Genomic DNA, 14,510 nt, shown 5'->3' with positions numbered 1-14,510 from the left:
ATTAGTGAATTCACACTTCCCAAGCTTGATTTCTGATTTTCAATATTTGGGACATCAAAATATTCTATTATTGAGCAGTTAGGTAACTTTGAAAAATCTCATGAATGTATGCAATTTTCCAGGACAATTAATGGCCATTTCAGTGCTCTTTGTGAGGGACCTGGCCTCAGCTGCCATGCAACAGGCTGCTTGGTCATTCAGAAATTACAATCTTGACCTGCACAAACAGCAACAAAACTAAATTTTTTTGCACGTCACAACTTCAATTAATATAATTGGTTTCTTCAATGTCAAGGATCATTAGTCTGTTCTCATCTCCACATGACAATGCAAAAGTTATGAGCTTCTTTCATCTTAAAACTTTTGGGGTCATTCTCAGTTTTAATTATCAAATCGAGATACCAGAATGGACAAGAGAATGACAGATACTCAGACTAGAGATGACTGAGAATAAAAAAATCATATATTTGGGAAATTTTTGACATATTAAAATTGTGTGTAGCCTGAATTATGTCAGCATTTCCTAGAGGAAAACAAAAGTTCTGTACACTTACATACACCTAATATACATTTAAAAATAAAACCTAGTGCACCCTCTCTTCCTCACAGAATAAAAATTCCTACTGCTAGAGTAGCAGAGGAGGCAAAAATATTTTGTGCCGCTTTTCTTTGCCTCCTACTTGTGCCTGTAAAACTGAGTTTTGTATTTGAGAAAAAATAGCTATTTTGTCCTCTTCTTCTAAAATATTTTTATTTTACACCTTTAATATTTCTTTTCAGTCTGGTTCACTAACAGAAACCAGGACATTGATAAAAGTTCAGCATTCATTTGGGTAACTATTACATACATATATATAAAGGAGGGAGGAAAAATTAATCATATACTCTATACCCCGCCATGGCACCTGCTCATACCACAAAAAAATTCTTTCAGAATATCACCAAAGCAAATGTAAATTAAGTTCTATAACACTTATCTTAGCAGAATATTTAGAAGTTAAAATTATAAATATTATTTTACAGCAAATCTTATCGATGCTGGTTTTCAGCCTCATCTAACACTGGCTTCCCAAAGGAAGCAGAGCACAACACTTAAAGTCAAGAGCCTTCTTTTTTTTTTTTTCTCTCAACAAATACCTGCTTGTGTGACCTTCACTGCAGTGAGCCACTCCTCATTTGCATATTAAATGAGGATAATAACAGACATTCTAGAAGTGCTGAGCCTCATCAGAATTTATGGTATCAATGCTCTTCCAAAACAGTCATTAAAGATTTACTTTAGCAATGTTTGTATTATTTAAATACTAATGGTTTGTTACGGAAAGGTGCCTCAATGTTGTATAATAAACAACAGAACAGGGAAGGGAACCCCTGAGCTAAGCAATGTTTGTCTTTATTAAAACTAAGGCATTAGTCGTCATCCTCACCTGGTGTAGACTGGCAGAGATACAGCCATATCTCACTGGATAACACCACCATGAAAAATCAGAGAAGTGATTTCTCCTTTCCTGGCTTAAAAAAATCCCTTCTGCAGTGGGCAACTTATAGCCCTTCGCCAGCCTTTTTATTCTACTAAAGCCCATTACAAAGCAAGGGTCTTCATCAGACACCTCACTGCTAGCTACCCTCCCCAGCAAATGCTTCCTACCATGCTGCATGATCTCCATCTTACTGGCTTCCACAGCCTTCCTAAAAGACTGCTCTCCCCCTTTTCTCTACTGCAGTCCCTGTGGTAGACCAACAGGAACCCCAGATTTGTTCTGCACTACCAGATCCTGCAGCGATACTTGCCCCAGTATTATATATGCATATATGTACCTCATACATACCTCTCACGTATCATGTGTGTGTCATATCACGAGACATTGACTCAAGCGAGATTTTCTAATAATTTCATCCAGAAAAGAGAGAGAAAAAAGAAAAAAACAGACCATAAGTCTTAGACACATTGCTCAGGTGCTCTGTTAATTGATCCTGTGCCTTGGCCTGAGCTTCTCATAGTGCATATGCCAAATTATAGACAGTAGAAGAACCTAAAGGAATCAATGGAACGCCTGTCATTAATTGCGACGGAAATGAATCAAAAAGGTTAGTAAAAGCCCTAAGCATGTAGTATAATGCCTCTTTCCTCCTCAGGTATTTTACGTCACCTGACAATGCGGTATCCATCTCCCTTGTAGGGGCATAACAGAAAGAAACAGTCTATGGACTCCCCAGTTAGGCAGGCAGTGTAGATGGAACTGTTCTGTGTATCCTCCAGTTACATTCCCAGTTGTCCTTTGGGTGAATTCCCAGAAACCCATTTGTCCTAGAAAGTTTTAAGATGAAAGAATCTCGCAGGATATAATCACAATGTGCTACCAGAGGAATTTGAAAATTGTCCTAAATGTGAAGGAAAACAATTATAGCAATTGGACTGGTGATGTACTTCCAAAATTTGTTTTGTGACTAACAGAGAATGGAAGCACATGGAGAATTGCACTGACTTCCACAGGTCTAAGAAACCATATAAAAGTGCTCACAACCCCACACTCCTCGCACCGCTCCTCTTGGTTGACTCTCCTCGGTGAACTTGGTAAGTTCAGATCCGGTTCTCATAGAGATACCTTTAACTTGGGAATAAGTCCTTTACTAGCATTCTCTGATTTGTAACAACAGTAGAAGTATTTTATCCTGTATGCTTTTAATCTGTACAGTAAAAAAAGTGGGGACATTGATGAATGAACATTCAGATATCATTGGTAAGATGTGAAGCCTAGTAAGAAGTTTTGTCTTCACATAAGAGAAAGCAAAAGCTCTGCTTCTTTGGCTTTTAAAATGGAACAGAAATTTTCTTTTTTTAACTTGGTGATACTTAACACTGAAGTTTTGGTTCATGGGCAGAATTGTATATTACGCAAAGTGGAAATGGCTTTTTGATGGAAAGATGTTGCAATAATGAATATGGACAGGTCACATGAATTGCTTTAGTCTCTCTGAAGTCACTGGAGCAGCTCTGATCTGCACCAGTAGAGAAATTTAAACCTTAGCACTTCACCGCACAGCAGAGTGTTTTCAGTATCCTTGCTAGAACTGGAAATAACAAAGTGTGTGAACCAATGTTACACAAGAAAAGGAACAGTTTACGTGCCGAGATTAAAACCAGACAAGGAGGCTGACTTTAACGAACTTGTCACGTTGCGTATGAATGCTTCGGAGAACTTTTGAAAATGCCATGTGGGGTTCAGGTCAGACATTAAGGCACCTACATGTGCATATCCTGAGCCTCAGACTAGATGTCAGGATTAGCCTCAGCTGCCTTTACTGGGAGCTTGGAACCAAACGCTCACGAACACATACGTTTGGATGTATATCTGCACGTTGAACCTCCTGTATCCAGAGCCCAAAAATACAGAGTATTATGTTCACTTTTAAGAGGAGAAGCTAAAGAACAGAAACTGTGTCTCAGTCAAATCTAACAAGGAGGGAGCACAGAAAGGGGCTGGATAAAATGGAAGCCAAAATCACATCCAAAGACCGAGGGATTTGCTCAATATTTCTTTCCAAATCCACCACACTCGTGCCACCAAGCCACCTCTGCTGCTGCTCCCTGCAAGCTGAGCCTACCCTTTACCTGCTGCTTTGTTTCAGGTTTGCCTGCCTGCCTCCACCACACCAAGATGTCTTGCTGCTACGGGTACCCATGTTACAGCATGTGCTGCTCACCCTGCTACAGGACCATGTGCTGCTCCCGGACCTACAGCTGCTGCAACCCCTGCAACTACCGGACTCTGTGCTGCTACCGGAGCAGGTATAGCTGCAGAGACTGCTGTAGCTATGGGACCACACGCACAGCCCGATACTACTACCCTTCCTGCTGCAATTACAGCTACAGGTGCTGCTACCCTTGTTGCTAAACCCAGCGGCAATATCTCTGCAACAAGAATCAACCCCAACCAGGCAAGCAAAGACGAACGGCTAATCTGAAGCAATGTTTACAGAAGTGCTGAGCCCCTGTGACAGCAACTGAAGTTACTGAGAACGGGGAGCTTGGATGCTCTCTAAAATTTCTTGGCATTTGTATTTTTGTTGTTCTTTGTCTGCTTCTTCCTGTCTTTCTCAACTATAAGTTCTCTTTTGATATTCTCCTGCATTTAAGCCCCTTTACACCCCTTCAGCAGTGGGAACAACGATCTGCAGTTCATTTGAAGCTTCTTACAGTTGCTGCAGTGGTGTTAAAGGACTTCTGCAAAATTAGCTTTTGTGACATCTGCATTTTCAATAACTACTTCCAGTAAGGTGCTGCAGTGCTGTGTAATGGAGAAGTGTTACAGCTGTCTCTCCTTTGATCTGGATTTACAAGTACCTAAAGGATGAACAACACAGCTTCAACACAAAGGAATGATCTGTATAGCACAGTGCAATGACTCATCTTCTGTAGTTCTTTCCAGTATCCCAAAACTATAATCTTTCTGTATCTGTGCCAACTCCTTTTCTTACAGCATTAAAATTTTTCTGCATAAAAAAAAAAAAAAAAAATAATTGGAGTTCCAGTCATCATCTTTCCTCTGTCCCTAGTTTAAATGACTATACTGACAGTGGTGGCATCCTGAAGGGACTTTGTCCCTAGTGTTGGCAAAGCACTTCATATCCCTCCACGTTCAGAGCAGCCAATCCCAGTAAATATACTCTTTTCTTCCCTTCTACCCCTTAGAAATTTGAGAAATGCCACAATTTCTCCCTTTACTTAATTGAAACTATTACCAGATTTAAGGTTAACATATTTCAGCATAATAGGGCTATAAAAGTCTTTATAATAATGTTTTAAAATGGAAAAGAATTAGTCCCAGGCCTCTACAGAGACTATAAAAAATGTTGAAGTGAACAGAATATTGTCCTATTCCTGGAAACCAAATTCAAATGTTCACGTTCCAGAGTCACAATTTCCTATCACATTCCAATTTAACAGACAAATTTCTTTACCAGCCAGTGGAACATAAGAAAAAAATAAAAACCTATATTAAAAGCAATGGGAAAAGTGTCAAGCAGGAAGTGGTAGCTTTTCCTGTCTTGATGCTGACCTTGAAAACTCAGAACACTGCCTTGATCTTCCACACAGACACTGAGTAGAACAAAATCCATTTCTACAGGTGCAGTTATAATAATTCACTAAATGTGGGGACTAAAAGCTAGAAGACAGAAAGAAAAGTGGAAAAAAAGAGAGGCAAATAGACCTTAGGAAAAAAAAAAAAAAAAAAAAAAAAAACACAAGTGAAACAGTACTCAATCTCCCCAGGGCATTTTGGTATCTCTTGACTGCCAGCTGCCCCTCGCTAGGGAAGCAGTGAGAAACTACCATCATCTTCCCCCTCATGCAGCCACAGCCTCTCAGTTGATAGAACCAAGAGGTCTACAGCCTCTGCCCATAACATTCAGTGGGAGAAAAAAGGCAGTAAAAATCAGTCATGACTCTGCTTCCTTCCAAAACATGGGCTCTGGCTACGCTTCCCTGAACTGACAGACAAAAATGCCCCATTGACATGTCTCAGAGGTGCTGGCCAATGGATATCCATTTCTCCTACCAAATTATTTACCCTCCAAAGGGCAAATTCCTCCCACTTCTCCATCAGGGAACCCCTAATCTTTCATCCCTGATCTTTCCAGGTCCCTTCCAACCTGGGCTGTTTAATCACTCTATGATAATATATAAAACACAAACTTATTTCAAAATTTAAAACCTGATGAGTCCACACATTTGCAATTACCTATGACCTCTTCAAGATCTGATCACAGCCAGTGATGGATCATGTCCTAATCACATCACATTAGCCCAACAGCAGCACTGAAGTATTCTAAATGAACCGGTTATTTGGAACACACCAAATGAAAGCCCAAAGTTGTAGAAACATGCATAACCAGAGATACAGCTAAAGTTTCTTGCAGCTACAAAAGTCCATGTTTCTCAGCTTGAGGAGGGCAGGTCTGTACAAGCAAATCCTTGAGTACACAAAGTTAATAACTTTGCCACCTAATCTGTATGATGCTATTAAATTCAGGATATTTAAGAAATGCAAGTGAAAAATAAAACCAGAAATACAGTATTAATGCAGCATAATTTTTAATATGAGTGAAACGCAGATATACTTTTAAAGACATACAGAACTGAAAGACTACGTTCCCAAAGACACATTATACCCTGCCTATACCATTCATTCAGAGTTAATGTTTTGTACATCATTGCAACAAACATAAAAGCCAGGTTACAAAGAACCGCAGTATCAAGGAGAAGCAAACTTTTGATCAAGAGGAGAGTTTGGGTGGCAAGAGAGCAAGGAGACAGAGCAGAATAAACATAAATCATCACAAGCACTTCAACAGCAGTGCAGAGCACTCAAAGCCTCTGTGGAGGGTGGCTGCTGTCACCGGGGCTCTGCACATCAGGGACCGCTGCTGCCAAGATTCACCGTCAATCTGTGCTTGCCAGACCTGGGTTGATCTTCATTTCAGGGACGTTCCTGCTGGGTTCAGCAGGGGTAGCAGCTCCCATAGCCGAACCTTTGGCTGTATCGTGAACTGAAGGGGTAGCCATAGCGGCCAGAGTAAAAGCCTGGGTAGCCATAGCAGTCCCCAGAGCCATAGAAGCCCCTACAGCCGCCATAGAGACCCCCATAGCCATAGGAGTCCCCAGAGCCATAAATGCCCCGGTACCCATACAGACCGCCATAGCCATACCGGTCCCCAAGGCTGTAGAGGCCCCGGTAGCCGTAGAGGCCCCCATAGCCCCGGTAGCCACAGGGGCTCCCACAGTCATAGCTCCGGTAACTATACAGGCTCCCGTAATTGCAGGGAGAATAGCAGTCATCATCACACTGGCCTTGGAGGAAAGTCATCTTTCTGCGATGGAGGCAAACCTGAAATGCAGCAGCAGGGAGGAAAGCAAAAGTAATAAATACTTCCAGTGGCAGTAACAGTCTCAGAGCCCAAAGACTTCTTTTACTGGCCCCATGAGACCAAGCACAGAGGCAAAATTATGACCAAATTCCTCAGCTCCTTATTACATCCCATTTCTATCATTTTCTCATTTACCCACTGTTTTTAAACCATTTTATTCCTTTTTTCACTTACTGAGATTGGTGAAAGCACTGACTATGGAATACACCTGTTACAGCTCAAAACCTTCTTGCTGCTATCTCAGGATTTTTCTTACAGAATATTGTTAGGAGTTAGCAATCCTAAATTTCTTTTAGTATATCAGCTTTGCATAGAGCTCTACATTCCCAAATTCTTCAGGAAAGCTTAAAGTGTCTGATGTTTGCCATGACAACACAATTCAGCTTTTGGGTCCATTGCTCCAAGACCCATTTCAGTAATTTGCACCAATTTTGACTGGTATCTGGAAATGCTGACAGCACACGTAAGAAACTACAGAGCGTTAGAAGACATGAGAATATCTGCTGTCCTGCCAAACAGACCTGAAGACCTCCCTTAAAATAGAACAGAAGATTTATGGAAGAATCCACTGAGGGCCACAGTGGGGAAGCCCTTCCCTAACTCCGCTGGAGGCAGCTCTGCAGACCTAATAAACAGCGATCCTTGTCAGGGAGCCAGATGTCCCAGGTACCAACAGGACCAGGAAAGTTTCAGCCCCCAGCTTTAAAACTTGAACCTGCCAGTTCCTGCAACACTGTAAGCACAGATACAAGGTACAGAGAAATCACAATCCTGACAAATTATTAAAGCAAAATTTCTAATGCATATGAAGAGACTGAAGGGAGAAAAGGCTTACCGAGTTCACCAGGAGGAGGAAGGCAAGAGAGCTGATGAGAAGCCTAGAGCTCTGAGCCCTTTTTATACTGTTTCTTCGCCCACCTGGCTTATCTAAGACGCCCTGTGTATTCAAAAGGTTTGTAGCCTTATTGGTTGGGAAACAAATTTGCCTGTACACGTCATATCTCCAATTAATATAATTTTCTTCATTGTTTGGGATTATTAGTGTGTTCCCAGCCTCCCATGTCACATATATTATAGGTTTCTTTCATCTTAAAATTTTCTGAGCCAACTACATTCCTGATACCATTTTATTGTCTTCACTGTCAAAACTGAAGTTTATTTTTATATAATATAAAAGCATTTGTAAGTTACCAAATCCATTGGAGAGAGAGAAATTTTCAGTAAACAATGAAAACTTTCCCACATGTTTGAAAATATCTGTTGTTCACTAGAAACTGATGCACCATGGCACAGGCTTCCTGTTTAAAGGGAATGTAAACATATTTAGGTATTTTGTATTAAAGTACATAGCAACTTCAGGAAACAGGACCAGCAAAAACTACAAATAAATCTTAATTGCATTCCTCCAAAGTGTTGACGGTGAATAAAATTCATGCTGCTCATTAGCAGAAAGGATGTTTTCAACAGAAATATGACTACAGCATTGTTTGCAGTTTAGTTCACTAGAGGGCTTGACCACAAGTTCAGCAGAACAAAGTGGAGAATACAAGTATGAACTTGGTCTGGAAAATAGTAAATGATAAGGACTTTGTGAGATGTACCAAATGGTATTTTCCAAGGAACCATGTTAATATTTTCTTTTCAAAGAATCAACTACATGTATCAAATACGGTACAATAGTGAGGAATGCTGGAGTTTACTGCAGAACTCCTTGTATGACCTTCACCTAATTTCTGGCATTAATTTGAATATAAAATAAGGATAATAATGAGCAAGCAGGATGTTGAGGCTTCCTCAGAATTTTGAATACCAAAGCACTTCATAAACAGTCATTAATGTTTTCAATTTGCAAAGTGTCGCAGTATTTAAATATTAATAGTTTGTCACCGAAAGGCACCCCCGGATTTAATAATACGGTCACTTAAAAGACGCATCAAGGTCTCTTTTTCTAAGTCCTAATAAGGTGATGCATTACATATTTTATGAAAGTCAAAAACTATAAAAAAATTCTTCTAAAATAGGAAGAAATATTTGGGAACATTCATAAGGCAGTTGAAAAGTTTCTTCAAAATTGCTGTTGTACAACCTGAGACAAAAATCAAACAAAACTGCTGGCAGGAGATCCCCACCAATATTACTGGGCAGCATATACAGGTCACGATGATGCTGAATAGACACACTACTACGCTTCGGCACACCAAAGAAAAGCCTACTCCTTTTCTCCCGTGTGTTGCACCATAGATGCAAAAGCCAAGCGAATGGAGTACCTACAAGCAGATTGCACTACCAGTAATGGTCTAAACATCTCCCAAAGTTATTCCTATCCATCCAACTACAAAGAATTCCATGCAATTTTACTAGAAATGTGCTGAGCCCGTTTCTTCTTGTTTTAAGATGAAAGAAATTCTAAGGGTATTACATGTGTCATAACATCAGACTTTGAAAATATTAAAATCACTGACTCTAATTACATCAGTTGAAGGAATAATGCATGCAACAAGATATGTTGTATAACTAACACCTAAGTTTAAGAAGGTATATATATGGACCTACAACTCTGAAATTTTATTCACTTCTCTCAAGCTACTCCCCTCAGTCAACCAGGTAAGTCAATACTGTCTCTACCGTCTTTCCAATATATGTATATTTGTGTGTATATATGTTTGTAAATATTTGTGTGCATGCGTGTGAACATACACATATATATATAAAAGGCACTGGTGTGTACATATATGACATATGTAACATGTGTCTATGTATATGTACAGGCTTTCTGTAAGCAATTTCTTGTCATTTTGGAGCTAATCCCAAACACAAAATTCTCTGCAACTTCAAGGAATTCCTTCACTGAAACTTTTTTGGTGTTCCTGTGCTTATTTAATAGTAGGCTTTAAAGCACCAAAAATTTCAAGTTTATTGCCATAATTTTGAAGTCATAAGTGATTTCCAGTTCCAGATTATTTTCATTAGGTGTTGGGAATTCAAATCCCTAGATGAAAACTTTATAAAACATTTACTACTACAAGTAGACATCCTGGAAGGAAATTCCTCCATTTCATTGCATTCTTTGACCTTATCCCATGCTGAGTGGCATGCAACACTACAGGAGATAAGAGGATGCATGTGATAGGCTGTTGGTCTCATCCGAATAAGCATCAGTACCTGAACTGATATATTTTTCTTTCATTTATTCAAATTTGTCTATCTTCTGGGGTGGGAAAGTTCAGTTCTCAGTTGGTAAAAAACATATTTTCTATGTATGGTTAGCCATTTTTGAAAAGTTGAGGGGAAAAAAAATGGAAAAGTTGTTTGGGATTCAAGAGATTAGAAGAATAAATGAGATGGTTAAGAGGATGAAAAAGACCTGCAGGAGGGAGTGAGTTGCATTTCCTCAGCTCTGTAAGAGCTTTGAGCCTTTCGTCCTGCTGTCAACAGCCCATAAACTCACCTTTGCTCTCGGTGTGTGTTTCAGGTTTATCTGCATCAACAAACGATGACTTTCTACAGGGACCTCTATGATGATGGATGCTATTCACCATTTGGCTATGAAGACCTCTGTGGTTTTGGGGGCCTGAATGGCTACCAATTTGGGAGCCCATATGGCTACTACCGGGACCAGTACCGATATGGCAGCCCATACAGCTTCAGAAGCTTTGGGAACCTGTATGGGAACAGAGGCTTGATTGGTTTTGGGGGCTATTATGGGTATGGGGACTTGTACAGATTTGGGTATGGCTACCCCTTCTCTTCTCATTTTGGAAACAGATACAGCTATTGAAACTGCTATCCATGCTGAACCAGCAGAAATAGCAACTAAGAAATGAAATGCAGGACATGGATTCACAGCTAAGGTTATGGTGCTGAGAAAAGCGGAGAACCTGTGCCTCTGGCTGAGTTCAGTAGGACATGTGGGTGCCAGGCTGCGTAAGACTATCCTATACGCAACCTTCTCTAATATCTCCTGTTTCTTCAACTATTGCTCTAAAGGGCAACTTGAATTACAGCAAATACTGAGGCATCTTTACAGCATGTTGAGGGAGTAAAGCAAGACTTTGAGGTGTGAGTAAAGTGCCTTTTAAGTTAATTCACAGTCACTTTGTATTGCCGTAGTAATAGGAGTTTCTGCAACTACCATGAACAGGTCCACTTTGCTCAGCTATAAACTTCACCAAAGATGACATCTAGTAGAGAAGCTCCTGTTATATATCAATGTTGTGCCTCATCTGGCAATGAACATGATTTACAAGCAACTCTGTGAGCGAGAAACATGTCTGGACTGTAAAACTCCACCATTTCCACAAGGAGAAAGCATCACCTGGCATCAGACGCACTCTACTTGCTGAAGACCCTTTTGTAAAACTGCAAACTTATCCTTCCTGTTACTTACTGTTTCTCATTTTCATTAAAATTACTCTGCTTAATAGTATCAGATGTCCAGTCTTCTCTTTTTGTCTGTGCTCATACGCCACTGTAAAAGGACCAGCAGCACTGCCACTCTAACCAACCATACAATAAGAGGGAGGTCTAGACTCCAGATGTTAGAGAGTATCTCCACTTCTCCACCTGAAATGCTCCAGCCCCAACTCATTTCCCAGAGTAGGAAGAAGTTCTACCTTATTTTAACTAAACTGTGACCCTCGGTTTACTAAACACACACACATTCCTGGACCAAGCTGGGGTTTGTGCTTGAAAAATAACTTTGAAAAGCAAGAGATTGAGTGGAAGTCTCACAGTCTGCCAAGGAAAGATAGCAATGACACTCAAGGTTAAAGACACCTAAGAGAAAAGACCAAAGGCAACCAAGCCATGACCATCTGCTGGAGGGATCATCTCCTTTGCAAACTGAACAGCCAGGTTATTCAGGGAGTTCCTGTCAGCCTCTACCATGTCACCTTAGGAAATCAAGTAGTCTTGATTTAGATTTATAATATTAAAGATTATAATCTGTCATGAAACAAGATGGTTCAACAAGCATAGCCTAGACAAAACTGCATGGATCCCATGCAAGTGAAGTTATACATCAAAGACAGCACCAGGAGTCAAAAATTTTGTTGCAGAAGTGACTGTGAGGGGGCACCTCTGGGCTGATTTTCAAGAGATACCCTACATGGCTACCCCTTCTCTTCTCATTGGGACCACCTGCACAAGCATTTCTGCATTCATCAGCTGACAGAGCAAAGTAGTGGAAAGGGTCAAGAAAATAACTAGCAGAGCAGATTGGAGAAGCACTTTCACAGGCAGAAAAGCAGTGATAGTTAGCAGAACAGTCCCCGAGCTGTAAATGCTATTCCTCCAGTCCAAAGTCCATTTCTTTACATCCATGTCATTGTTTTCACTTAAACCATTTGACCTTGAACTGGACAGTAGCAGATGAGCCCCACAGACCCATTTCCTTGTCCGGAAAGGAGCAGCCACAGCCAAGAGACAGGTCTGGTTTGCTGCCTTGTTGCTTAGAGCTCATCTCTGTGTCCTAGTTTGAGTAAGACAGAGACATATCAGGATGCCCCAGGAAGAGGGTAAGGGCAGCAGCCTCCACCCTAGCCTCCTAGCAGGGCATGTCGGCAATAAATCAGTACAACCCTTTGAAATTGGCAAAGCTAGTAAGACATCTTTTGTAATCCTTCTGCTAGCTGCTCTCAGCAGCAAAAAGGGCTGGGTTCCCCAGGGAAAACATTAAAAAAGGGTAGAGTCTCCCAAAAAAGTAAATTCAGCTTATCTCCCTTGGATGCCCTCTGGCACACAAGGCTTTTCCCACCTGCATGTACAGTACAGAAAGGCTTACACAGAGATGCACAGGAAGAGAGACAGACTAAAACACAGAAAGCCAAAGATTTAGGTGAAATTCTCAGCCTGCCCAGGGTCCTTTGGCCCCAGCTTAACATCAGGTCCTTGTCCACATTTGCCAACACAGCAGTATTTATGGTGTTTCTTTCCTTCACCACATCCCACTCAGTTCATTACCAGAGGCGCTATCACTTCCGACAGCGGGTGCAATCACCACCCAATGCCTGGGGAAAATGGCCCACAGGCTGTAATTGCCTGCCAACCACAGCCTTCCCAGACCTGTCAACTGCCTCCACTTCCCTCCACCACACTGCCTCAGAGCTGCCTTGGCACCACCTCGCCCCCCTTTTTGCTTTGAAGATGCCACTGCTCTAGTTGTGACTCCAGCTCTGTACACAGCACTGGGCAAGCCCTAATGCACCTCACTGCTGCCTCTCAGCTAAACAACCTCAGCCCTCCCTCGCTCTCCCCCCACTCCAGGGATCCAGGGCACAGCCAGGCTCTCCTGCCCTGCCACACGTCAGCCTTATGCAAATGTTGGAGCCCAACTACCACACAGGGAAGGAAACCAATTTCTCACCCCAGGTGCCCCTACCACAGGGCTCTCAGCCTTTAGTTGCCAAACAGAGACTGGATCCTTTTATTACCTATTCATTCAAGAACATCAGGGTGAGTCAAGAAGTCCCAAATCATTGCAGAATTGGGATCCAGACCATTCCCTGCCCCTGCAAGCATCAGTCAATAGCACTGATGCTCATTTCCCATGGATCCATCCTAACATCTCAGTAAGCTCTGAGTTTCTCATACACCTGTTCAGTGGTGCATGAAGAGCATTTTCGCTGTTTCATAGGGTTTTATGCCCTAAGGCTTAAGAAAGTTTGGATGATTAGAGGAACCCTTGTGCCTGCCCATGAGATATTATCATAATAGATGACAGATGTCTAATTTAGCTAACAGAAAACTAACTCCTGTAATTTCATTTAAACTTCTGAATGCCAGTCTGAAGCAGGATATATTTACTGCATGCTTGTGGGAAATTACCAGTTTAAATGCACCTTGTGAACAACCCACATGAGGCATACTGCAGGACATGCCTCCAGCACAAAGATTCACTGCAAGAGTGAGAATCATTTTTAAAGAATAAACTTATCCCAAATGAGAAATCGGACCCCTGACTATGGCACAAACTGAACTAGAACATTTTTCAAAATACTTCTTAGAGTGCAATATTACAAAAAAAACCTTTAAGACAAGGGAAAGTGAACCATGGTATAGGAAAAATGGCCTTATTGGAAGCAATGAGAAAAAACGAGAAGCATTTCAAAACTCACCGTATTTAGATGAATAATCTTATCCCATAATGCAACAATGAACCTAAGAGACATTAACAAATGCTTCTACTATCTTAAAGAGACATTGTAGCTTCTTAGTAAGATACTTGATATCTTTAGTCCTCTGAAAGCCTCAGGGGATTTCACAGGAGTAGCTTTCATATCAAAATGATTAAAAGGTGTATTATAAATAGTTCCCTAGAAATCAGCTGGTAAAATTCCCCAATTTTACTGACACTTGATGTTTTGTGGTAACTGCAAGTCTCAACTTATTACATGAAAAGTGCAACTTGAGAGGCCTCAATAATAAACTTCAGTTCATTTTCAAATACAGCATTAGCATAACAATAAAGATTCTTTCATCCGGCTTTTGAGGTTTGGGGGATTTCTCTTTTGTAGGGACATATTTATGTGGTTGGTGAGAATCTGGTTTGATCACCTCTTCTAAGGTTCACCAACAGTCAA

The 14,510-nt window shown here is 41.0% G+C and overlaps 2 protein-coding genes across 3 annotated transcripts; one reads left to right on the top strand and one right to left on the bottom strand.

Annotated features, from left to right (window-relative positions):
* Positions 1-6,080: 6,080 nt before the first annotated feature.
* On the bottom strand, positions 6,081-7,825 carry LOC115346535 (shematrin-like protein 1). The gene is made up of 2 exons (XM_030026646.1): positions 7,766-7,825; positions 6,081-6,890 (listed from the first exon to the last, which is right to left on the bottom strand). Exon 2 carries the CDS (start codon positions 6,867-6,869, stop codon positions 6,504-6,506), a length of 366 nt encoding a protein of 121 aa, XP_029882506.1. The 5' UTR covers positions 6,870-6,890; positions 7,766-7,825; the 3' UTR covers positions 6,081-6,503.
* Positions 7,826-9,465: 1,640 nt separating this feature from the next.
* Positions 9,466-11,356, top strand: LOC115346539 (keratin-associated protein 19-5-like). 2 transcript variants are annotated; one of them, XM_030026650.1, is made up of 2 exons: positions 9,466-9,534; positions 10,391-11,356. In XM_030026650.1, the coding sequence occupies exon 2, from the start codon at positions 10,424-10,426 to the stop codon at positions 10,706-10,708; it is 285 nt and encodes a 94-aa protein (XP_029882510.1). In that variant the 5' UTR covers positions 9,466-9,534; positions 10,391-10,423; the 3' UTR covers positions 10,709-11,356. The 2 variants fall into 2 exon arrangements, with proteins under 2 accessions (XP_029882510.1, XP_029882512.1); XM_030026652.1 differs by having other exon boundaries at positions 9,503-9,534; positions 10,403-11,356.
* Positions 11,357-14,510: the final 3,154 nt, after the last annotated feature.

The sequence above is a fragment of the Aquila chrysaetos genome, chromosome 9 (assembly GCF_900496995.4).
Source record: "Aquila chrysaetos chrysaetos chromosome 9, bAquChr1.4, whole genome shotgun sequence".
NCBI classification, from domain to species: Eukaryota; Metazoa; Chordata; class Aves; order Accipitriformes; family Accipitridae; genus Aquila; species Aquila chrysaetos.
Note: the sequence above shows the minus strand (reverse complement) of the source record. Positions and strands in the feature narration are given on the sequence as shown.